Here is a 26,167-nt window from a genome sequence, read left to right as displayed (position 1 = left end):
TGGCAGAGATCGAATATCCCCAGCTCGGATGAACTCGTTGGCCAGGCTTTTTAAGCTGCTGCCGGTGCTGAAACAGTGTCTGAAACCAGAGCCCCAAAGCCCCAGGTGTATTTATACGCTGGCGTAAATAGGGGTGAGCAGGCCACAAAATATAATTGGAAGTCTGTGCAACAATAACCCAACGTCAGAGTAAATAAATGTTGCATTTGGGTCTCTAATTATATAGAGATAAGGACTCAACAAGTGAGAAAGATGCTATTGAAAGAAGGATGCTGTTTATTTCCCAACAAAATTAAACAAGATGATTGATACACAGTTGACTCTCATGGAAGTTTTATGCACATAATCAGAGGTATGAGTTGGTTGTCATATTTGTCATACTGTGGTACCATAGAGTACCACAGTATGAGGAAATGGTTCCAATCATATTTCCACCATTCCCATAGGGTATTTTAGAAACACTTCAAATAAGGGCTGTATTTTGTGTAGGCTTAACCTGGGGTGACATTTTGACAACCATGTAAATCTCCTAGGACAAGGCCTGTATTTACCCCCTTCAAAATGAAAGGCTAATTAGCTGCTAATGTGGCTATCATAAAGAACTACAAATGTCATGATGATCTGGACAAGACTGAAGAATCGAGGCAAAGGTAAGAATCTCTGGATTAACTATCTAATGTTAGCTACATTTAGTAATGAATACATTGGCTACATTTCTTTAAATTGACAATTCTGGGAACTGTCTTGTGCAAGTTTTATACTGACACAATACCTGAAGGCAAAGGTGTCAGCTAGAGATGACGTGCAGGAGCTTGCAGGGATTTGTAGTCTTGCATGATGTCTACTTTGATGCTAATTAGCATTTTCGATTCTGATAGTAAATAGAGCCGAATATATTGATAAAAGTCACCTTGTCCGAGAGAGATTTACATGGTTATCAAAACTTCACGCCAGGGTAAGCCTACACGAAACACAGCCCTTATTTTAAGTGTTTCTAAAATTCCATATGGGAAAAATGAATGGTGGAAAAATTCTTAGAATCATTTCCCTGTTTCACCGCTAGGTTTTATGGGTATTATGACACCTCCACTGTGGGGCTGTATAGCCTACTAGTATGCATGATTACGTGTGTGGCTAGGTACATTATCAGTGGTGCTGACGACATAAATGCATCATCATTTGGTGTGATATGGTCACTTCTGCCTGGTAAATCAGACTGACGGAAGAGCTCAGTCTGGTTTAACCCGGCTTGGGTTGCTTAACCTGTCTTAAAGAGATACTTCAGGATTTTAGCAATGAGGCCCCTCTACTTCCTCAGAGTCAGATGAATTTGTGGATACCATTGTTATGTCCCTGTGTGCAGTTTGAAGGAAGTTGCTAACTAGCGCTAGTGCAATTGCTAAAGTCTATGGGTACATAGACTTCCAGTCACTGCGCTTCGCTAGTTAGCATTGTCTCACAAAACTACCTCTAACTTCCCTTATACTGGACAGAGACATAAAAATTGCCAAAATCCTGAAGTATCCCTTTAAAGGTCTAACACAGCTGTTTTGATCCTAGTATCATATAATTTCTGAGTAACAATTAAGTACCTTAATGTGATTGTTTTCAATTAAAAATTTAGCTAGGACTGTCTGGGAGTGGTCTGAGTGGGGAGGGGAAAAGTGAAAACTAGCTGTTATTGGCAGAGAGGTTTGGAACTCTCTTTCTTATTGGTCTAATTTACCTCCTGTTGATGTCACCAGGCAGGCCAGAAATCCATCTCACCAAAAGCTTGAAAGATTTGTATTTTTTATTTTACACAATATCACAGTATCTTATTCCTTTCAGTTTGTTATTTATGTCTACTGCCAGCATCCTTTTCTAAGGATGTCTTTATTTTTAAATCACTTCAGGCAGGGATGTCATGCACCTATTATTTTAAAGGGGGCACAAAGTACGTAATGATGGAGAATTTTGCAAACACCTGAAACATATTTTTCCTGCAATCTAGAGCCATAATCATTATGCCTAATTCTATGTAAAATTATGTATATTTTCCTGCATAGGTTATCTAAGCATACCTCTTTACCTGTTCAATTATATGTGGGTGGGGGTACTCTTTACCTGGTCCAGTAAGTGTACCCCCTCCACAAAATACAGCTGACAGATCATTTTTATAAATAATGATGATAAAACGTGGACTTAAAAATTAAGTTTAGTAGTTAATTTAACATCTGAAACAAAAAAGACAAATCTGAGGGGGTACATGCCCTTGTGCCCCATATGGGCATGACGCCTCTGCTTCAAGCTCATTTTCCACCTAAGATACTGTATGTAGTCAACTCCAAAGGTCTTACACTTACACCTAGTGGTTAAACCATAATACTACGTATTGAACAAACTGTTGAAGGAATTCTCTATCCCCCCCCAAAAAGATAACAATACACAACAAAATGACCTGACTTTTTTTTATTTGGTATGTAACTTCTACATATCTGAAACAGTGATACTGTCAGTATCATATGGGGGGGGGGGGGGGATTCAGAACCCACCTCAGAGATGCTCATATCTGAATATACAGGGAATACTGTATCATCTCCTCCTTCAATCAGTTTGTTTTCATTTCAATCTTTGCTCATCTTAGCCCACTAGTCCTCTAAACTATAGCATTTTTGTGAAAAATCTATTTCTTAAATTATATACATTTGGAAATATAATATTGGAGAAAATAAATTAACACAAATTGACACAGATGGCTTCCTCCTCAGTTTTTAGGTTTCCAGGGTTTCCTCAACTGTGCATGTGGCTAACCTCTGATGTAGGCTTGCTTTGTTCCTGACTGACGCCTTTTCACAAATTTGTAATTGTACGTGTAAGTATTGTACTTGCATGTATCAATGGAAGAACAGCATCAGAGCATTGTTTAAGAGCCTCCTTAATAATCATTATTTGCAGAAAGATTAGATCAGATAGATTTAGATGAGGCTAAACAAAAGCTGACTCAATGAGCAGAGAACATCTCTCTGACATCACTGAGACATCAAGAGAAATCAGGTTCAATCTTAAGAGGCACTCACAACAATGTTCATGGCCCAATGAAATGCACATACTGTATAAGGTCATAATGAAATCTACACCTGAGAAAAACATGTATTTCCCTACCATAGGACAGGTCTTTTGTATATGATATTTCACAACTGGAAGACTGAAAGATGTTTTCTAGTGCAGTGGTCAACAACTATTCTGCCATAAGACCTTACATTAGGTAAAACAAACACATACAAGTTCCTAACTACTGGTTATTCGACCAGCCTCACCAAGGCTCACCTGTGATTGTCAATAGTGCACTTTGTGCCATCGAGACTGTTTCAAACAAACCGGGTGACAAACCACCCAGTGAAAAACATTTGGCACATGCTGTCTTAATGACGTCATTTTCTGGTTGTAAACTGGTTGTAAACCAGTTTTCTGGTTGTGAAGAAGTCATAAAACCAGATTTCCAACTAGTCTCGGTTACGACCACATAAATATGTATTTTTTATGACGAGCTCAAGATGTCATAGTAAATATGTCATATGTTGGTTGTTATCTTGTCACATAACACATTACAACCAGGCGAAGACGTATTTTTCTGGTTACTTACGTTAACAAAACGTTTTCATACAACCAGCATGCAACGTGACCATAAAGTCATAAAAGACATCATACTGACCACACTGCAATCCGTTTAAATGGATGAATAAGTGGTTGTACATACAGTATTCAAGAGAGCATGGATTAAGTTTAGCAGTTTTTTTCCCCCAACGAGATCAACTTTATACACACAGAAACACAAATTCCACGCTGGGAAACATCTGTGACATGACTTGCGGCTACAGTCAAGGGCTTTTGAGGATAACGTTTGCCCTCGTCAACAGTTAATCTGCAAGCGGGACAAGGAATGCAATTGCTTTTCAAAACACAAACAATTCTGCTAATTTTTTAGGTCAATGTTCTCAACCTTGTGACTCCCTTCTGGTACGCTGTTGACTCGCAGCGGTGTCATATGTAATGGTCCATGTGCTTGCTGTAGCCTGCTGAGTGATAGCCTCCACAATCAACCAGACCCTGAGACTTACGGTAGCCCTGCCCTCTCCAATTTCACTCTCCTCTCTCTCTGTTCTCACTAACAACAATACTGTCAAATTAGAAATGTCAACAATACTGTCAAATGACAATATGTACAGTACAGTACATCCAGGTCCAACCACCCATTGACTCTGGTGGGGTCTCTCACTGTTATTTGAGCAGAAACTAAAGCCTCAGGATGGGGCTGAGCAAGTCTGCTCTCCATGGAAGCGGATGTTATTCCTGAAGGAGGGTCTCCTTCCAGTTGAAGCTGTGGTTGGGTCCATGTGTGAGGGGCAGGATGGGCGGGTCCACCAGCTGCCAGACCCCTGTGTCGCCCTGCTCCTCACAGGAACAGAAACCCAGGTAGGGGATCTACAGGAGGGAAAGAGGCTCTCGTCAGCTGCAACAAAGGCAGTACGGGTGGAAAGGCAGGGGGGGAGAAAGAGAAAGGCAGACAGAGAGAGAGACAGACAGAAACACAGGCAGAAACACAGGTACAGAGAGACCGGCATAGAGTGAAAGTAAGAGTGAAAAAGAGTGAGGGGGAAGAAACAATGAGATCAAAAGAAAAGATCACATTGAGCGAGTAAAATAAACTCCAGCTGACCTTCCTGACTACTTGGATGAAGTCCTTGGAGGTCTGGGGGCTACGGCCCTGGAGCTGTCGCGTGCAGGCCTCCAGAGAGGAAGCGTGGGCAACAATCAGTATGTTGTTTCCTACAGAGTGGGAGATGAGGAAATGAGGGAACAGAAGAACAACCCGGACCAAATGAATCCCAATGTCCATCCCACACATGATGTTTCTGTATCACATCTGGGTTAAAAAAGTATTTGTTTTCTTTCAAATACCCTGAGCGTTTGATTGAGCCTGTCTAGAGTGGAGTGTGAGATGAGAAGTGTTTGCACTTTTGGGATCCGTTTTGGAATCCGTTGATTCCATTGCGCCAGGCAAGCTCAATCGAGGACAGCTAAAGGATTTGAAAGTTAAGTACTAATTGAACCCAGGAATGTTTTTTTTTTTATTCACATCCCATCCAAAGCCACAGCAGTGACTGAACCCTGCATCTTTATTACCCATGTTTTTGCAGTCAGACAGAATGTCTTTGGTCACTTGGTAGCTCCGGCTCATGTACGTGTCATAGGACTCCGACACGCTAAGTTTGCTTATCGGTATGAGAGGTCTGTGGGAAGAAACAGTGAGAACATGTGAGACAGAGGTATGGCTGAAAAGGCTCTGGCCCCGTCCAGTAACAACCGCTTAGCGCGCCTACCGGGTTTGGGACTACGTGGTCATGTGACGTAGGGGTCAGAAGGAATTAAATAAGCATAGGCAATATTGTAGTAGCTCCATCATATTCTATGATAGTCTTAATGGAATGTTGACCATATTATTTGTATATATCTGGTTTGTTTATAGCTGTGCCTAGGTCCAAGGCTAGAGGGGTTGGGCCTAACTCTGCGTTTACACATGGAAGTGGCATCGTGCTGTGAAACATTGGAAGCCATTCACTTTCAGTGGTGTGAAAAGTACCCTATTGTCATATTTGAATAAAAGTAAAGATACCTTAATAGAAAATGACTCAAGTAAAAGTGAAAGTCACCCAGTAAAATACCAACTTGAGTAAAAGTCAAAGTATTTGGTTTTATATATACTTAAGTATCAAAAGAAAAAGGTATAAATCATTTCAAATTCCTTATATTAAGCAAATCAGACGGCACCATTTTCTTATTTTTTTAAATTTACGCATAACCAGGGGCACGGCACACTCCAAAACTCAGAACTTAAGTTACAAACGAAGCATGTGTTTAGTGAATCCGCCAGATCAGATCAGAGGCAGTAGGGATGACCAGGAATGTTCTCTTGATAAGTGTGTGAATTAGACAATTTTTCTGTCCAGCTAAGCATTCAAAATGTAATGAGTACTTTCGTTCGGAATGTATGAAGTAAAAGTAAAAGATGTCAAAAATATAAATAGTAACGTACAGATACTCCAAAAATAACTTTCAAGTATTTTTACTTAAGTACTTTACACCACTGTTCATTTTCAATGTAAGGAAAGGAAAAGAAGCGGAGTGGGCGTGGAAGCTGGAAAGGGCAGGCAGAATTTTCTTCAAATCCTCGGTGATATCGCTATGCGAGTGACCAATCAAATCTTACCATAGCTTCCAACCCCTACTAGATTGGCTGACAATAGCTGTTGATACGTAGCACTACCTAGCTTGCTTTCAAGCTTGTTTGCACCCACATGAGGGCGAGGCTAGCGTGGCTAGACGAGTGACGCTTGTATAGTGTAAATGGCCAGTAAGAGTACAGGTTGGAGGTGAATCAGGAAATACTCTTGCCTGTATCACCTGTATGTTGTGTCAACAGTGAAGTGGGATGCAGCCAGGTCTGTGGGAGGGATCCAGGTAGGAAGAGAGCTCCCAGAGACCCACTTGGTCCACTCGAATAGCCCTGGCTCCACTCTGATCTTCAGCTTGCCATCCTGCTGCAGACCTGCAAGGGGAGACAGAGAGGCACATCAGCAAAAGAGGAAGACTGCAGCCTCTGCTACACACATAAACCCTGTCCAAAAACAACCCATAGTCCCCTAGTCGCTAGTCCCCAGCCCCTAGGCACTTATGTAGATCTGAAAGCATTGGATTGAAACGATCGGATTAATGTAAGCGATATGGAGACAATTTCCCTTAGTCTATCAGCAGTGGCGTATATTCATGGATGCCAACATTTTTACAATATAAATATATATGTAAATATATATATATATATTTACATCAAAACTATGAAATAACACATATGGAATCATGTAGTAACCAAAAAAGTTAAATAAAATAGATTTTATATTTGAGATTCTTTGAAGTAGCCACCCTTTGCATTGATGACAGCTTTGTACACTCTTTCCTTCAGCAGTCCTCATGAGAGCCAGTTGATTTGTTTAAAAAATTTTTGGTTACTACATGATTCCATGTGTGTTATTTCATAGTTTTGATGTCTTCACTATTACTCTACAATGCAGAAATTAGTAAAAATAAACAAAAATCCTGGAATCAGTAGGTGTGTCCAAACTTTTGACTGGTACTGTATATATAATAATAATTTTCTAATATATATATATATATATATATATATTTAAATCTTTTGGCTCTCTGTGCTTCATAATTCTCCTTCAGTTCACAAGAGGCTGAATGTATTTCACCGGAGAATGCATCCGAGCGAGCGAAACAGTGCCCTTCTGTCTCTGTATGTGTAGGCCATCTATCTGGTACCGTTTGCTCCAAAAGAGTATGGCATTGTTGCCACCCATATAAAATAATAGCTAAACTGAGTGAGCTCAACTGTGAATGGTCCTGGCGCACCAAAAAAGTCTCAAGGGAAGCCAGTTTGGATTTGGCGTCAAATCACATTGAGAGCATACGTCATTGACAGAAGAAAAATGGAATTGTTGCATCTCGTTGTGTTGTTGTCCTCCGGTGGCAAGCTAGCTAGCTAAAAATTGTTCCTTTCCTAAATTAGCCATGGATGGAGATAGGGATTTGGACTTGTGGTTTTACTTAATTATCTGTACTGGCCAATGATTATAACGGAAATTCTGATCCAACCATTCATTCATACATTGTCCTCCTGGCCTGAGGGGATGGACGTTCAATATGTAGCTAGATGTAGAAGGTTTACGTTAACTAGCTAACGTTGCCCATGAAAGGAAGTTAGGCTAGCGAGTAAGCATTTTAGCCAGGTAGCCTAGGACAACAAAAAATTAAAGCGTGTACAGTATGACACAGTATGAAAGAGAGGAGGATGGCATTGGTGTTTCTCAACAAGTAGGGTGAGCCAACATGTTTTTTCTACTTGCACGAACGTGCACGCAGACACCACACACACACAGAAATCAGAACCATGGACAGCTGCATCATATTTAGCTTACGTTGATTGGACTAAATAGTTTTGGGTATCTTTTAGACTGTATTAGACTAAGCATAGGTGAGATGATGTTGATATGTTGAAGTTGAAATGGTGCTGGAATAGTGGAGGCAGCTACTGTTTTCTTTGCGATTTGCAGTAACTCTTTTATGGTTCTAAATAAATAGTTGTTTAGTATTCTGAAAATGTTGGAACATTAACTTGCTGTTGATCACTGTTTGTTACATGCAATATGCTTTGTGGAGTCCGGTTTTGTGATGAAACAAAGGTGCAGTTGAAATGATTCTGCCACTGTGTCTTCTTATTGTCTGGGCCTTAGGCCTATATATCACGGTGGCAAGGTATATGAACTAACCGGTTATAGAGCAAACAACGCAATTATCACAACACATAGGTTTTAATATGGCTTTTTTTTCTGTCTTCCCCAGTGATTTTACCAACACACCGCTACTGCCCATCAGAAGGAAAGGGAACTACTACCATATTGACTAATGGTATCAAACCCCTCTCAGATCTACATACAGTAAGTACTTCAGGGGAAAGGGTTGGGGGGTGGGGCTCTGGACAGTACCAGACCACATTATATGCTCTCAACTATGTTTATTGACAACATTTCAACCACTAAAGGGGCAATCCATGGTTACATTTACATTTTACATTTTAGTCATTTAGCAGACGCTCTTATCCAGAGCGACTTACAGTAGTGAATACATACATTTCATTTTCATTTCATGCATTTAAAAAAAAAGTAAAAAAATTGTACTGGCCCCCCGTGGGAATCGAACCCACAACCCTGGCGTTGCACACACCATGCTGGCGTTGCAAACACCATGCTCTACCAACTGAGCCACATGGTTGAAACAATAACAAAGCGTACACCCTGCCACTGTTTCGGGATGGGGCCGGAGAAATGTAACCATTTTCAAAGCTATGGACAGAGGTATGGATGCAAGAACTGACCATCCATGATATCAAATTATATTTTTAACCATGTTTGTAGGCTATACAGTGTATGTTTACATTTACTTTGTTTACAAACATTCAAGTAAAAAAAACATATTTTGGTTCTGATGGGGTACGACAGTTGGTAAGCTTATGAAGCATTTATAAATTAGATTGTTTACATATAATTCTGATTCAGATTCACATCAACTTTATTATCCCACCAGGGGGGAAATTCATTTGGTCATGTGCTTAAAAAGACATAAAACACATAAAAGTACATAAAACATGAAAACACAGAAACTACACAAAATAATTCATTCAAAGTGCAATAGCTACACATTTAAAGTGAAAGTGCAATATACTATATACTGGAGGGACAAACAGACTATCTATTAAACAGCCTAATGGCTGTTGGAATAAAAGAGTCCCCATATCTATCTGTTTTCATTTTCTTTTGAAGAAGTCTCTTTCCCCTTATCCGGCTGCTGCTGTGACTGAGTTTTGAGTGAAGGGGATGAGTACTGTCCTGTAAAATGCTTTCAAGTTTTAGGAGGATGAGTTTTGTGTACAGGTTGGTGGCTGATTCTTGGTCTATACCAATTATCGTTCCCACCGTCTTAATCAAGCGCTGAAGCTTGACTTGGTCATTTACTTGCATGTTTCCGAACACGCATATCAGACTAAAGTACAGCACACTCTGAACAGATTTATAGAACATTTGTAAGATACGGCGGTCATCATTAAAATGGTTCAGTTTGCATAAAAAAAACATTATCTGTTGCAATTTCTTTATCTTTGCAAAGGCACAGTCATTGAATTTCAGTGTATTGTCTATTTAGATTCCCAGGTACTTATATGTGGTCACTCTATCGACTGATTCCCCATTGATCTTCGTAGGGGGTAGTGGAATTTTGTTCCTTCTGAAATCAATTTCCATTTCTTTTGTTTTCTTAAAGTTTATTTCAAGAAAGGTATCTGCACACCACTGGACAAATGTTGCAGTTCCTCTATCATAACCTTGAAGAGAGGCTTGGTCTGGGTGTAGGAAACCCTCCACAGCGGTGGCGTCTGCATATTAAAAAAAAAAGTGGGCTGCGTCAGAGGCTTGGTAATCGTTTGTGTACTGATGAGTTCTGGCTAAACTTGGAATATTGTTAATTATCAGGTATCCTATTGAAATATTGAGTGCTATAATCTAAGGGCCTACACCAGAAGTTAATGGTTATCTGTAGGAGGAATGTATATGGTGGAGGCAATTAAGCTTGGAATGTAATGAGTAAAGGTAATCACATGTGGCAGACACTGATAAGGAGGGAGAGATGTGGTTTAGTGAGTAAGGGGGTCGAGGTCAGGTCAGGTCACATTAAGGGAGAAGGAACAGTTTATTGCCCGTATCACTTCCTGCCTATCAATAAAGATGTAATGTTTAGAGAGGAGAATCCACCCAAATGGGGGAATATATACAGTGAGGGGAAAAATTATTTGATCCCCTGCTGATTTTGTACATTTTCCCACTGCCAAAGAAATGATCAGTCTATAATTTTAATGGTAGGTTTATTTGAACAGTGCGAGACAGAATAACAACAAAAAAATCCAGAAAAACGCATGTCAAAAATGTTATAAATTGATTTGCATTTTAATGAGGGAAATAAGTATTTGACCCCTCTGCAAAACATGACTTAGTACTTGGTGGCAAAACCCTTGTTGGCAATCACAGAGGTCAGATGTTTCTTGTAGTTGGCCACCAGTTTTGCACACATCTCAGGAGGGATTTTGTCCCACTCCTATTTGCAGATCTTCTCCAAGTCATTAAGGTTTTGAGGATGACGTTTGGCAACTCGAACCTTCAGCTCCCTCCACAGATTTTCTATGGGATTAACCTGATATGGATAGGGGGCAGTATTTTCACGGCCGGATGAAAAAACATACCCGATTTAAACTGGTTACTACTCTTGCCCAGAAACGAGAATATGCATAGTATTAGTAGATTTTGATAGAAACCACTCTGAAGTTTCTAAAACTGTTTGAATGGTGTCTGTGAGTATAACAGAACTCATATGGCAGGCAAAAACCTGAGAAAAAGTCAACCAGAAAGTGTAGGATCTGAGAAATGTAGTTCTTCTTTCTAGTCCCTTTCGAAACTACAGTATCTGTGCTGTTACGTTGCACTTTCTAAGGCTTCCATTGGCTGTCTAAAGCCTTCCGAAAGTGGATTGAGCCTTCTCCTGTCTCTGGGCAGAGTATAGGAGCTCAGTTACTGAGTGGTCTGCCTGAGGACAAAGAGATTGGATATGCACGTTCCCGCGAGCACGCTGTTTTTTCTTTTTCTCCTTGAATGAATACACTATTGTCCAGTTGTAATATTATTGCAATTTTACGTTAAAAATACCATAAAAATGTATTTTAAACAGTGTTTGACATGCTTCTAAGTACGGTAATGGAACATTTTGACTTTTTGTGTCTCGAATTGCGCTCGCGCGTTACCTTTTGGATAGTGACCTGAACGCACGAACAAAACAGAGGTATTTGGACATAACTATGGATTATTTCGAACAAAAACAACATTTCTTGTGGAAGTAGCAGTCCTGGGAGTGCATTCTGACGAAGATCAGCAAAGGTAATACAATATTTCTAATACTAATTCTGAGTTTAGGTTGACCCGTGATGGCGAGCTATGTACTCAGAATATTGAAAAATTTGCTTTCGCCGAAAAGCTATTTTAAAATCTGACACAGCGATTGCATAAAGGAGTTCTGTATCTATAATTCTTAAAATAATTGTTATGTATTTTGTCAATGTTTATGATGAGTATTTTTGTAAATTCACCAGAAGTTTTTGGTGGGAATACATTTTCTGAACATCACGCGCCAATGTAAAAAGCAGTTTTTGGATATAAATATGAACTTGATTGAACAAAACATACATGTATTGTATAACATAATGTCCTAGGAGTGTCATCTGATGAAGATCATCAAAGGTTAGTGCTTCATTTAGCTGTGTTTCGGGTATTATTGACATATATGCTTGCTTGGAAAATGGCTGTGTGGTTATTTTGGTCTATGTACTCTCCTAACATAATCTAATGTTTTGCTTTCGCTGTAAAGCCTTTTTGAAATCGAACAACGTGGTTGGATTCAGGAGAGGTTTATCTTTCAAATGGTGTAAAATAGTCGTATGTTTGAGAAAAATGAATTGTGGTATTTTAGTTGTTTTTGTATTTCGCGCCATGCGATTCCATTGGCTGTTGGCTAGGGGTTCCGCTGGCGGAACGGGGTTCCGCTAGAGGAACGCCTAGATGTAAGAATTAAGGCATGGAGACTGGCTAGGCCAATCCAGGACCTTAATGTGCTTCTTCTTGAGCCACTCCTTTGTTGCCTTGGCCGTGTGTTTTGGGTCATTGTCATCCACAACCCATTTTCAATGCCCTGGCTGAGGGAAGGAGGTTCTCACGCAAGATTTGACGGTACATGGCCCCGTCCATCGTCCCTTTGATGCGGTGAAGTTGTCCTGTCCCCTTAGCAGAAAAACACCCCCAAAGCATAATGTTTCCACCTCCATGTTTGACTGTGGGGATGGTTTTCTTGGGGTCATAGGCAGCATTCCTCCTCCTCCAAACACGGTGAGTTGAGTTGATGCCAAAGAGCTCCATTTTGGTCTCATCTGACCACAACACTTTCACCCAGTTGTCCTCTGAATCATTCAGATGTTCATTGGCAAACTTCAGACGGGCATGCATATGTGCTTTCTTGAGCAGGGGGACCTTGCGGGCGCTGCAGGATTTCAGTCCTTCACAGCGTAGTGTGTTACCATTTGTTTTCTTGGTGACTATGGTCCCAGCTTCCTTGAGATCATTGACAAGATCCTCCCGTGTAGTTCTGGGCTGATTCCTCACCGTTCTCATGATCATTGCATCTCACCAGGCCGAGGGAGATTGACAGTTCTTTTGTGTTTCTTCCATTTGCGAATAATCACACCAACTGTTGTCACCTTCTCACCAAGCTGCTTGGCGATGGACTTGTAGCCCATTCCAGCCTTGTGTAGGTCTACAATCTTGTCCCTGACATCCTTGGAGAGCTCTTTGGTCTTGGCCATGGTGGAGAGTTTGGAATCTGATTGATTGATTGCTTCTGTGGACAGGTGTCTTTTATACAGGTAACAAGCTGAGATTAGGAGCACTCCCTTTAAGAGTGTGCTCCTAATATCAGCTCGTTACCTGTATAAAAGACACCTGGGAGTCAGAAATCTTTCTTATTGAGAGGGGGTGAAATACTTATTTCCCTCATTAAAATGCAAATCAATTTATACAATTTTTGACATGCGTTTTTCTGGATTCTTTTGTTGTTATTCTGTCTCTCACTGTTCAAATAAACCTACCATTAAAATTATAGACTGATCATTTCTTTGTCAGTGGGCAAACGTACAAAATCAGCAGGGGATCAAATACCTTTTTCCCTCACTGTACTACCACTGGTGGAAATGTTTTTATGTTTTTATCTATTCAGCTGTTCGTCCTTTGGGTGAATAAACTTGGTTGGAGCTTTTATAGTGTCCGTCAATTTCTTACTCTGATATTTAGAACCTAACAGTACAGTATTGGTGAAAGCACGCAACCGTGAGGGGCTCCCGTATTCACCGTTCTAGATGTAGAGATGGCGGAGGTAAACTTCACTTGTTGAGTACGGTTCAAAAGGAAACTATTAATCCACTTGATCAGTAGAGAATTGACACCCAAATTCACCAGCTTATCCACCAGTAGGTGGGGTTGGATGGTGTTAAACGAGCTACTGAAGTTAATGAATACAATTTTCATTAGGCTATTTGCCTTTTCTAAACGTTGGTAGATATTGTTCAGCATGTCCAGTAATGCATCATCAACACCCCTGGAGGCACGGTATGCCAATTGGTTTGGCCTGTTGTTTTTAGGTATTGGGAAAATCAGCGACTTCTTCCATGAGTCTGGAATTATCCCACTGTTCAGTGACAGCTGGAACAGCTTCTGGAAGGGTAATGCGGTATCCACTGCCTCTTCCAGGTCAGGTATGATAGCCGCTGTTGCGGTTCGCTGTATCCATTAAGGGCTAGGTCGACAGCTTGTTTGGTGCGTTTCACAAAAACGGATTAAACTAACAGCCAAAGTACTGCTATTTGCCTCATTATTAATTATCTGATTTAATACCACTAAAAACTTGGTTGGTTGAGGTAGATCGCAACTTTAAAACACTTTAACTTCACTAGGGTAGGGGGCAGCATTCGGAATTTTGGATGAAAAGCGTGCCCAAATTAAACTGCCTGCTACTCGGCCCAGAAGCTAGGATATGCATATAATTGGTAGATTTGGATAGAAAACACTGTAAAGTTTCCAAAACTGTTAAAATAATGTCTGTGAGTATAACAGAACTGATATAGCAGGCAAAAACCTGAGGAAAATCCATCCAGGAAGTACTATTATTTTCAAAGGCTGTTTTTCCATTGAAAACTTATCCACCATACAAAGACTTAGGACCCAGTTCATGAACTCTATGGCTTCTTCTACATGTGGCCAGTCTTTAGGCATTGTTTCAGGCTTTTACTCTGAAAAATGAGGGAGATACAGCACTTTCAATGAGTGGACAGTGGAAATTTCCAGACATGAGTCCAGCGTGTGATCGGGAGTGCGCCTTTCTTGTTTCTCCTTTTCTATTGACGAAGCTTTGGTCCGGTTGAAATATTATTGATGATTTATGACAAAAACAACCTGAGGATTCATTGTAAACATCGTTTGACATGTTTCTACAAACTTTTATTGTACTTTTTTGACTTTTCGTCTGGATGTTGAGAGCGCGCTTTGTGCCTTTGGATTACTGAACTAAACGCACCAACAAAACGGAGGTTTTTGGACATAAAGAGGGACATTATCGAACAAAACAAACATTTATTGTGTAACATGGAGTCCTGGGAGTGCCACCAGATGAAGGTCATCAAAGGTAAGTGATTAATTGAATCGCTATTTCTGACTTTTCTGAGTCCTCTCCTTGGCTGGAAAATGTCTGTATGGTGTTTTGTGGCTAGGAGCTGTCCTAACATAATCGCATGGTTTGCTTTCGCCGTAAAGCCTTTTTGAAATCTGACACAGCGGTTGGATTAACAATTAGTTTATCTTTAAGCTGGTGTATAACATATGTATCTTTTATGTATGTTTATTATGAGAATTTCTGTTTTGTTGAGTTTCACGCTCTGCAATTTCACCAGCTGTTGTTTGAGACAGTGTTTTACTGAACAAAACGCGCTAACAAAACTGAGGTTTTTTTATATAAAGAGGGACTTGATCGAACAAAACGAACATTTATTGAGTAAATGGGAGTCTTGTGAGTGCAAACATATGAAGATCATCAAAGTTAAGAGATACATTTTATCGCTATTTCTGACTTTTGTTACTCCTCTTCTTGGCTGCTAACTGTTTGTAATGATTTGTCTGCTGGGCGCTTTTCTCAAATAATCGCATGGTATGCTTTCGCCGTAAAGTCTTTTTGAAATCTGACACCGTGGTTGGATTAACAAGAAGTTAATCTTTAAACCCATGTATAACACTTGTATGTTTTATGAATTTTTATAATGAGTATTTCTGTTTTTGAATTTGGCGCTCTGCAATTTCACTGGATGTTGGCCAGGTGGGACGCTAGCGTCCCACACGCCCTAGAGAGGTTAAACAGAAAAACAAAAACAGGAAGAGACGAGCACAAATGACCGTGTCACTGCAAGAACAGACGCCACAACACTCCAACCTCAGCCTCAAAATGGATGTAGCAACTGCAGATTGCCCCTTTAAGTCTTCATCAAGTGTTAGAGAGGATTATGGATATGTTTAAAAAAAAAATCCTAAATAGGATTTGTAGTTGCAAGTAGCTATATGCTAGTTACCTTTGAGGATGTTCTGAGCAGTCTGGACACAGCGCAGAGAGGGTGAACAGTACACAAAGTCTATCACTGTGTTGCTCTCCAATAACGCCTCGCCTGCAACACAGACAGACAGACAGACAGGGGAATAGATTGTTATCACGCTGCAATGAAACATGAGATATGGAATCGGGCAGATAACATAGCCTACTACTATGTGTTGTCAACCACATACCCACTATTCGTGCTTGTGTGGAACCAAACACAGTGATGGGGGTGTCCATGTTGTAATCTCTGTGTCCTCCACTCCACATGGGCAGGCTGACTGGCATGTTCAGGTTAGTGCGCACATATCTACCTGTAGAATAGAACACCACAACCCAGCACACTACTGTTATGGTTTCAAAACCTACAAACAATACTGCTCCTTTATCTATCCAATCAAAACATCAGATTCATCCAAACTCAAAATGTATGACTCCTTTGAAAGCACACTTGCTTTTAGAATTGCATCTCCAGTACCATTGGTCTGACTCTGCTCACCTTTGGAATCAGAGCACAGTGAAAGCCAGTGTTTCCCAAACACCACATCCATCCGCTCACCGTGCCGGCAGACAAACAGGGTCCGCTTGGGCAGCTGAGAGTGATTGCTGCTGACCCGAAGCACCTAAGAAACAATACAGTGAATTCGGGCATTAAATCCATAACATTTCCCAACATTTTCGAGAATTGATCAGTACACCAGAAAAACAGCTTTGCTACTGAAGCAAGGGTATTAGAGTTTTGTCTTTTTATATTCGTTTTTTATTTAAAATTTTATTGTGAGAAAAAAAACGTACAAACTAAAACTGAACATAATTCATGATCGTTTTTATTATATTTTTGTTAGTTTTTGGAGTCAAAGATAATAGTTTCCGTATAGTTTTAGTTTTTCAAACCTGTTTGTTAATTATTTTATTTCAGTTTGTTAAATCATTTTTTCATGATTCGTTTTCGTTTACTATAATAACCTTGAATTGAAGTCATTCTTCAAGAATAATAATAATCCTTTTTCATGATCACGATTAAATGCTAGGCACTAGTTATCCTGATCAGGAAAAGCTCCTGGCCCTAAAAATCACAAATGTATGGTTCAGTTAACCTGTCTGGGCTAGGGGGCAGTATTTTCACGGCCGGATGAAAAACGTACCCAATTTAAACAGGTTACTACTCTGGCTCAGAAACTAGAATATGCAGATTTGGATAGAAAACACTCTGAAGTTTCTAAAACTGTTTGAATGGTGTCTGTGAGTATAACAGAACTCATATGGCAGGTAAAAACCTGAGAAAAAAATCCAACCAGGAAGTGGATAGTAGTTTTTCAAGACTGGGCCTATTCAGTATACAGTGACTTAGGGTTCAATTTGCACTTCCTAAGGCTTCCACTAGATGTCAACAGTCTTTAGAACGTGTTTCAGGCTTTTGCAGGCAACAGAGAGTGAACAAGACCTCCTGGAGTCTGATGACCGAGAGAATGACAGGCCACAATTACGCGCATTCACGTGAGGAGGTAGCTGTGTTCCATAACATTTTTCAAGACATTGGAATCGTCCGGTTGGAATATTCCTGAAGTTTTACGTTAAAAAGGCCCTAAAGATTGATGTTTTACAACGTTTGGCATGTTTCAACGAATGTAAATATAACTTTTTGACGTGTAATTTTCAGCGCGCTTCCTACATTTGGAGTAGCTTACTGAACGAGCAAACAACAAGGAGTTATTTGGACATAAATTATGGACTTTATCGAACAAAACAACATTTATTGTGGACCTGGGATTCCTGGAAGTGCCTTCTGATGAAGATCATCAAAGGTAAGTGAATATTTCTAATGCTATTTATGATTTTAGATGACTCCAAAATGGCGGGTATCTGTATTGCCTGGTGTATTTTTCTGAGCGCAGTACTCAAATTATTGCAAAGTGTGCTTTCCCCGTGAAGCTTTTTTGAAATCTGTCACAGCGGTTGCATAAAGGAGATGTTCATCTATAATTCTTTGAATAACAGTTGAATATTTTATCAACGTTTATGATGAGTATTTTTGTAAATTGTTGTGCTGATTCACCGACAGTATTGGAGGCAAAATATTTTCTGAACATCACGCGCCAATGTAAAATGCTGTTTTTGGATATAAATATGAACTTTATCGAACAAAACATACATGTATTGTGTAACATAATGTCCTAGGAGTGTCATCTGATGAAGATTGTCAAAGGTTAGTGCTTCATTTCGCTGTGTTTTGGGTTTTATTGACACATGTCCTTGCTTGGAAAATGGCTGTGTGATTAGTTTTGTCTATGTACTCTCCTAAAATAATCTAATGTTTTGCTTTCGCTGTAAAGCCTTTTTGAAATCAGACAATGCGGTTACATCAAGGAGACGTGTATCTTTAAAATGGTGTAAAATAGTCGTATGTTTGAGAAAGTTGAATTATGACATTTTGTTGTTTTTGAATTTGCCGCTCTGATATTTCACTGGCTGTGTAGCCCATAGAAGTTAAAGAGACTTCCTTCTGTCCAGTACCTGCATGGGATGACAGATGAGGCTCAAGGTGGGTGTGTCTCCAGCGCTTGTGTTGTCGAGGAGACGGCTGTCCAGCAGCCCATCGAATAGGCCCCTTTCCCTGCTCACTTTGTCCAATGGGGCGGAGCAACTGAAGAAGGAGTGTGATCTGCACAGGGTAGAGGACAAGAGTTAACACACATACTCACTACTACTCATTCATCACTACTGACTACTGAGCAGAACTCTCCATGCTCTTCTACAGTTCCTTCGGGATTGAATGAATTGAAATGGAATTGACCCCAGCCCCCATGTTCTGGACCGAGAGCTGTAAGTAAGAAGCTGGTGAAAATAATACATTCTCAAACTGGCACAGCACATTCTTGAGAGCTCACCCGTGAAAGACCCAGGTGTCACACTCGTCTGCCCGGCTGACGTAGTTCTCAGGCAATAGGCCGGACAGCCCCGTGGCCAGGGAGGACCCGTAGACCCAGCCCTCGCTAGTGTTGTTCTGCTCCAAGGGAGACATGAAGACAAAGTCGCCCGGAACCAGCTCCAGCTCGTCCTCATTCTGAGGGGCGTAGGGATACATCACGCGCAGCGTCTGCAACAGAGGGAGGGAAGGACACAGCTTGAGTACACCCACGCCTTATCTAGCACCATAATACAGTACAATGCAAGGCTATAGGTCTAAATGGGCAAGCTCGTAAAGGGTCACTCTGATATTTACAGCCGTTTCAAAATGAATTATACTGTATATACCCATTGATTCTTGAAAAATATCACTTATTATAAATGCCTCATGAGCTTGTATTGTAAATGGTACAAGGTCCATGTCATGGTACTGATTAGTAGAAAATACAAGAGTAGTATTGGATGTGAAATGAAGGTGGACAGGGTTTGCGTCAGAAAACAAAGTGGTTATTATTACCTCATGATTGGCAAACCGTATGTCCCGGGAAAAAAGAACAGCCAGCCAATCACAGCCTAGCTTCACCTCGATTCCCTTAGCCAGCTTTTCCAGGGAGGTCAGGTGACTGGTGGGGAAGTGGTAGGCTAACGTCACATGGAGCTGCTTCTTATGGGGCTCTAAATGGACATCTGAGACAGAGAGAGGAGGAACGAGTGAATAAAGGTAAAGAATATGAAGAAAGTCACCTCCTGTGTGCTTGCGCGCGCACACATTTTCTTAATGGGTGTTATGATAAAGACCATACACTCTTAGAAAAAAAGGTGCTATCTAGAACCCAAAAGGGTACTGAAGGCTGTCCCTATAGGAGAACCCTTTGAAGAACCCTTTTTGGTTTCAGGTAGAACCCCATTTGGGTTCAATGTAGAACCCTTTCCACAGAGGGTCCTAACATGGAACCAAAAAGGGTTCTACCAGGAACCAAAAAGGGTTCTCCTCTTTTGGAACCCTTTTTCTAAGATTGTAGTTTCAAGTTTGGGGAAGCTTACAATTTATCCTACCATTTCTACCTATCTGCGTGCCATGGAACTATAGGCCAATGCAACAGTAAGCCTATACCTTCCACTTTCAACTAAGTAAAATACATAGGCCTAAAGCCAACAAATTAAAACAGTAAAAAATATCCTGATGAAAATCTCTACTCCTATCTGCCTCACTTTCTATCTGTCTTGAGCTATCCTTAGTGAAGTGCAACATTGTATCAACTCAGCAGGTTGCGTGCTCAGGCGCACGCTCACCCTCAACGTTATCAGAACAGAGAAATCACACACATGCTCATTGCTCACATGGAGCACTCCAAACAAAAGTCAATGAAAAAACTGACAAAACTCCTAAATGATGGTTATGAAATAAACCAAACCGCGTTTCTCACAAGTGTAGCAGGTTGTGAACTCTGCAAATAACGTTTCCACTCCGAGAATGAGAACGGTAAATGACTGTAATACATGTATTAACAGAAATGTATGTAACCAAATGAAGGAGATTAATGCTACATTTACTAGGCCCATGTAATGTTGATTGATAAAAAATAAACAATCAAAGGGCCATCAATTTACACAATGAATGTGCAACAATTGGCAGGAGACAGCCGAGAATATTCTGGAGAGCTGAGTGCATGCATTCTGGAGATTGGGTGTGTGTCCAGGTGTCACAGGCAGAGAGAGTCCCTACCAGCTTTTCTGGCAGCCTCGGAAGCAAAGTCAGCAGCAAACTGCTTGAGGACCTCTGCGATCTGCTCCTCAACAAAGAGGCCTATGAAGTTGAAGGAGGTGTAGAGCTCCAGGGGCAGGGGGCTAGGGAAACGACCCCTCCATTGGCCCACCGTGGCCTGCAGGGCCTCCAACAGGGCGTCCACCTTGTTGTCTGCACACTGGGGGTCAGGGTAGAGTCTGAGTACCACACAAACACTGAGTCTTACATCAACATTTAATGCCAGTTCTCCAAACACAGATTAGTCTAGTCCTGGACTTAGAAGTCTGCTCAATTGAGAATCACCATTAAAAGCACGTTTTTGTCCGGGACTAGGATTCATCTGTGTCTGGGAAACTGGCTCGTACTAGACAGATGATACAGTCTCTTGACCTCAACAGGACTTCCTGGATAAATACACACTTAGAAAAAAGGGTTACAAAAGAGTTCTTCACAGTCCCCATAGGAGAAGCCTTTTCAGTTACAGGTAGAACACTTTTTGGTTACAGTTAGAACTATTTTGGGTTCCATGTAGAACCCTTTAAACAGAGGGTTCTACATGGAACTCAAAAGGGTTCTAACTGGAACCAAAAAGCATTTTTTAAAGGGTTCTCCTATTGGACAGCTAAAGAACGCCTTTGTGAGTGTAGGTTTAATTAAAATGTTAACAAACGTCAATGTTAAGTAACATAATCATAATATTTCATGGTGAGCTAAATTAGAGGAGCATCCATGTGTTGATGTATGAGCGTGAGGCGTGTCATTTCCCCCTAGGCTCACCATGAAGAACTGGCAGAGTGTGATGTGGGGGAAGATGTTGTGGGCCTTGTTCTTTCCGCAGGTGACGCGGGACTGCTGCCAGAAGTGATGGAGCTGATTCTGCAGGGGTCCGCTAGGGCGCAGGTACAGGACGTACTCTCTGGGCAATGGGTCATCCAGGAAGGGGTCATCCACATGGGAGAACAGCCTGAGGAAGAACAGGAGAAGAAGAGGAGGAGGAGGCTTAACAATGACTGAGGTAGAAGGTGGGTGGGGGTGGGGGGGGCTCCAATGTAGCTGTTTTTATCTCAATATCAAATCATTTCTGGGTAAAAATTAAGTACCTTACTGTGATTGTTTTCAATTAAAATTGTAAAAAATAAAGCAAAAAATAGCTTCTTAGAAAAGAGCCAAGCAAGAATTTAGCTAGGACTGTCTGGAAGTGGTCTGAGTAGGTAGGGGAAAACGGAAAAACATCCGATATTGGCAGAGAGGTTTGGAACTCTCTTTCTTACTGGTCTATTAACTAATTTACCACCTGGTGATGTCACCAGGCAGGCCAAAACTCCATCCCACAAAAACAAGCAGACATTTCAGGCAGTCTTTTCAAACAGCTTTTACACTAAAAGGGCATTATCATAACTTTCACAATTTCACAGTATTATTTCAACCTCATAGTGTGGAAATATATATAAAACACTAGAACATTAGTTTTTGACTGCAGTGTGCCTTGAAAGAATTATAGTCATTCACACCTGGCTAAATAGTAAGAGTACACACATACGCAGTACAGCAGAGGGCAGCATAACACTTACATAACATTATCACAGTTCAACATGGGTCATCTCATATCTTTGTCTGTACATTATACATTGGAGCTATTTTATCGCCCCCAGAAATCTGCTCCTTTTACTCTCTGTTCCGGACGTCCTAGACGACCAATTCTCATAGCTTTTAGCCGTACCCTTATCCTACTCCTCCTCCTCTGTTCCTCTGGCGATGTAGAGGTGAATCCAGGCCCTGCAGTGCCTAGCTCCACTCCTATTCCCCAGGCGCTCTCTTTTGATGACTTCTGTAACCGTAATAGCCTTGGTTTCATGCATGTTAACATTAGAAGCCTCCTCCCTAAGTTTATTTTATTCACTGCTTTAGCACACTGCCAACCCAGATGTCCTAGCCGTGTCTGAATCCTGGCTTTGGAAGACCACCAAAAACTGAAATCTCCATCCCTAACTTCAACATTTTCAGACAAGATAGAACGGCCAAAGGGGGCGGTGTTGCAATCTACTGCAGAGATAGCCTGCAGAGTTCGGTCCTACTATCCAGATCTGTAGCCAAACAATTTGAACTTCTACTTTTAAAAATCCACCTCTCTAAAAACAAGTCTCTCACCGTTGCCGCCTGCTATAGACCACCCTCTGCCCCCAGCTGTGCTCTGGACACCATATGTGAACTGATTGCCCCCCATCTATCTTCAGAGCTCGTGCTGCTAGGTGACCTAAACTGAGACATGCTTAACACCCCGGCCATCCTCCAACCTAAGCTTGATGCCCTCAATCTCACACAAATTATCAATGAACCTACCAGATACAACCCCAAAGCCATAAACACGGGCACCCTCATAGATATCATCCTACCAACTTGCCCTCTAAATACACCTCCGCTGTTTTCAACCAAGATCTCAGCGATCACTGCCTCATTGCCTGCATCCGTAATGGGTCAGCGGTAAAAAACAACCTCCACTCATCACTGTCAAACGCTCCCTGAAACACTTCAGCGAGCAGGCCTTTCTAGTCGACCTGGCCTGGGTATCCTGGAAGGATATTGACCTCATCCCGTCAGTAAAGGATGCCTGTTTTTTTTTTTAAATGCCTTCCTCACCATCTTAAATAAGCATGCCCCATTCAATAAATTTCGAACCAGGAACAGATATAGCCCTTGGTTCTCTCCAGACCTGACTGCCCTTAACCAACACAAAAACATCCTGTGGTGTTCTGCATTAGCATCGAACAGCCCCCGTGATATGCAACTTTTCAGGGAAGTTAGAAACCAATATACACAGGCAGTTAGAAAGCCAAGGCTAGCTTTTTCAAGCAGAAACTTGCTTCCTGCAACACAAACTCAAAAAAGTTCTGGGACACTGTAAAGTCCATGGAGAATAAGAGCACCTCCTCCCAGCTGCCCACTGCACTGAGGATAGGAAACTCTGCCACCACCGATAAATCCACTATAATTGAGAATTTCAATAAGCATTTTTCTTCGGCTGGACATGCTTTCCACCTGGCTACCCCTACCCCGGTCAACAGCACTGCACCCCCCACAGCAACTCGCCCAAGCCTTCCCTATTTCTCCTTCTCCCAAATCCAGACAGCTGATGTTCTGAAAGAGCTGCAAAATCTGGACCCCTACAAATCAGCCGGACTAGACAATCTGGACCCTTTCTTTCTAAAATTATCTGCCGAAATTGTTGCAACCTCTATTACTAGTCTGTTCAACCTCTCTTTCGTGTCGTCTGAGATTCCCAAAGATTGGACAGCAGCTGCGGTCATCCCCTTCTTCAAAGGGGGTGACACTCTAGACCCAAACTGCTACAGACCTATATCTATCCTACCCTGTCTTTCTAAGGTCTTCGAAAGCCAAGTTAACAAACAGATTACCGACCATTTCGAATCCCACCGTACCTTCTCCGCTATGCAATCTGGTTTCAGAGCTGGTCATGGGTGCACCTCAGCCACGCTCAAGGTCCTAAACGACATCATAACCACCATCGATAAGAATCAATACTGTGCAGCTGTATTCATATACCTGGCCAAGGCTTTCGACTCTGTCAGTCACCACATCCTCATCGGCAGACTCAACAGCCTTGGTTTCTCAAATGATTGCCTCGCCTGGTTCACCAACTACTTCTCTGATTGAGTTCAGTGTGTCAAATCGGAGGGCCTGTTGTCCGGGCCTCTGGCAGTCTCTATGGGGGTGCCACAGGGTTCAATTCTTGGGCTGACTCTCTTCTCTGTATACATCAATGATGTCGCTCTTGCTGCTGGTGAGTCTCTGATCCACCTCTACGCAGACGACACCATTCTGTATACTTCTGGCCCTTCTTTGGACACTGTGTTAACAACCCTCCAGACGAGCTTCAATGCCATACAACTCTCCTTCCGTGGCCTCCAACTGCTCTTAAATACAAGTAAAACTAAATGCATGCTCTTCAACCGATCGCTGCCTGCACCTGCCCGCCCGTCCAGCATCACTACTCTGGACGGTTCTGACTTAGAATATGTGGACAACTACAAATACCTAGGTGTCTGGTTAGACTGTAAACTCTCCTTCCAGACTCACATCAAACATCTCCAATCCAAAGTTAAATCTAGAATTGGCTTCCTATTTCGCAACAAAGCATCCTTCACTCATGCTGCCAAACATACGCTCGTAAAACTGACCATCCTACCGATCCTCGACTTCGGCGATGTAATTTACAAAATAGCCTCCAATACCCTACTCAATAAATTGGATGCAGTCTATCACAGTGCCATCCGTTTTGTCACCAAAGCCCCATATACTACCCACCACTGCGACCTGTACGCTCTCATTGGCTGTCCCTCGCTTCATACTCGTCGCCAAACCCACTGGCTCCAGGTCATCTACAAGACCCTGCTAGGTAAAGTCCCCCCTTATCTCAGTTCGCTGGTCACCATAGCAGCACCCACCCATAGCACGCGCTCCAGCAGGTATATCTCACTGGTCACCCCCAAAGCCAATTCCTCCTTTGGCCGCCTCTGTCACGTCCTGACCAGTAAAGAGGTTATTTGTTTTTGTAGTTTGGTCAGGACGTGGCAGGGGGTGTTTGTTTATGTGTTTCAGGGTTTTTTGGTTAATGTTCTATGTTAGTCTATTTCTATGTCTGTGTCTAGTTTATCTATTTCTATGCTTAGTTTATTGGTTTGACCTTCAATTGGAGGCAGCTGTTTCTCATTGCCTCTAATTGAAGGTCCTATTTAGTAGGGGTGTTTTTTCATGGGTTTTTGTGGGTAGTTGTTCGGTATGTGTAAGCAGTGTTCCTTACAGGACTGTTTCTCGTCGTTGTTTTTGATTAAGTGTTTATTTTGGTTTTCTTCACAATAAAGAAGATGAGTATTCACATTCCCGCTGCGCCTTGGTCCCATCTTTGCGACAAATGTGATAGCCTCTCCTTCCAGTTCTCTGCTGCCAATGACCGGAACTAACTACTAAAATCTCTGAAATTGGAAACACTTATCTCCCTCACTAGCTTTAAGCACCAGTTGTCAGAGCAGCTCACAGATCGCTGCACCTGTACATAGCCCATCTATAAATAGCCCAAAAAACTATCTCTTCCCCTACTGTATTTATTTATTTATTTTGCTCCTTTGCACCCCAGTATTTCTACTTTGCACATTCATCTACTGCAAATCTACCATTCCAGTGTTTTACTTGCTATGTAGTATTTACTTCGCCACCATGGCCTATTTATTGCCTTTACCTCCCTTATCTCACCTCATTTGCTCACATTGTATATAGACTTATTTTTCTACTGTATTATTGACTGTATGTTTGTTTTACTCCATGTGTAACTCTGTGTTGTTGTATGTGTCGAACTGCTTTGCTTTATCTTGGCCAGGTCGCAGTTGTAAATGAGAACTTGTTCTCAATGTGCCTACCTGGTTAAATAAAGGTGAAATAAAAAATAAATAAAAATAAATAAAACATCTCTGGGAGTGTATTCATGTGTGTGTTAGAACTCACCAGTCACATGCTGTCTGTACACTCCTGCCTCCTGTTGATACAAGTGCCTTCAATCTGCAAAGACAGAAAACAGTGATGGCTACAATGCTTCCCTTTGAAGGTTTTATTTCCAATGCTTGTATG

General features: G+C 41.4%; 1 protein-coding gene across 1 annotated transcript in view; it reads right to left on the bottom strand.

The window, feature by feature from the left end:
* Positions 1-248: 248 nt before the first annotated feature.
* LOC106612542 (ubiquitin-associated and SH3 domain-containing protein B-like) overlaps positions 249-26,167 on the bottom strand; it is a 48,004-nt gene continuing 22,085 nt past the window's right edge. The window contains exons 2-14 of the mRNA XM_014213775.3: positions 26,045-26,098; positions 21,305-21,491; positions 20,507-20,705; positions 19,298-19,467; positions 18,762-18,970; positions 18,388-18,535; positions 16,373-16,496; positions 16,065-16,187; positions 15,854-15,946; positions 6,445-6,589; positions 5,167-5,273; positions 4,700-4,809; positions 249-4,464 (exon numbers count right to left, since the gene is read on the bottom strand). Coding sequence (XP_014069250.3) covers positions 4,327-4,464; positions 4,700-4,809; positions 5,167-5,273; positions 6,445-6,589; positions 15,854-15,946; positions 16,065-16,187; positions 16,373-16,496; positions 18,388-18,535; positions 18,762-18,970; positions 19,298-19,467; positions 20,507-20,705; positions 21,305-21,491; positions 26,045-26,098 — 1,807 coding nt within the window. The 3' untranslated portion in view covers positions 249-4,326. The remainder of the gene's footprint in view (positions 4,465-4,699; positions 4,810-5,166; positions 5,274-6,444; positions 6,590-15,853; positions 15,947-16,064; positions 16,188-16,372; positions 16,497-18,387; positions 18,536-18,761; positions 18,971-19,297; positions 19,468-20,506; positions 20,706-21,304; positions 21,492-26,044; positions 26,099-26,167) is intronic.

The sequence above is a fragment of the Salmo salar genome, chromosome 09, assembly GCF_965601325.2.
Source record: "Salmo salar chromosome 09, fSalSal1, whole genome shotgun sequence".
NCBI classification, from domain to species: domain Eukaryota; kingdom Metazoa; phylum Chordata; class Actinopteri; order Salmoniformes; family Salmonidae; genus Salmo; species Salmo salar.
Note: the sequence above shows the minus strand (reverse complement) of the source record. Positions and strands in the feature narration are given on the sequence as shown.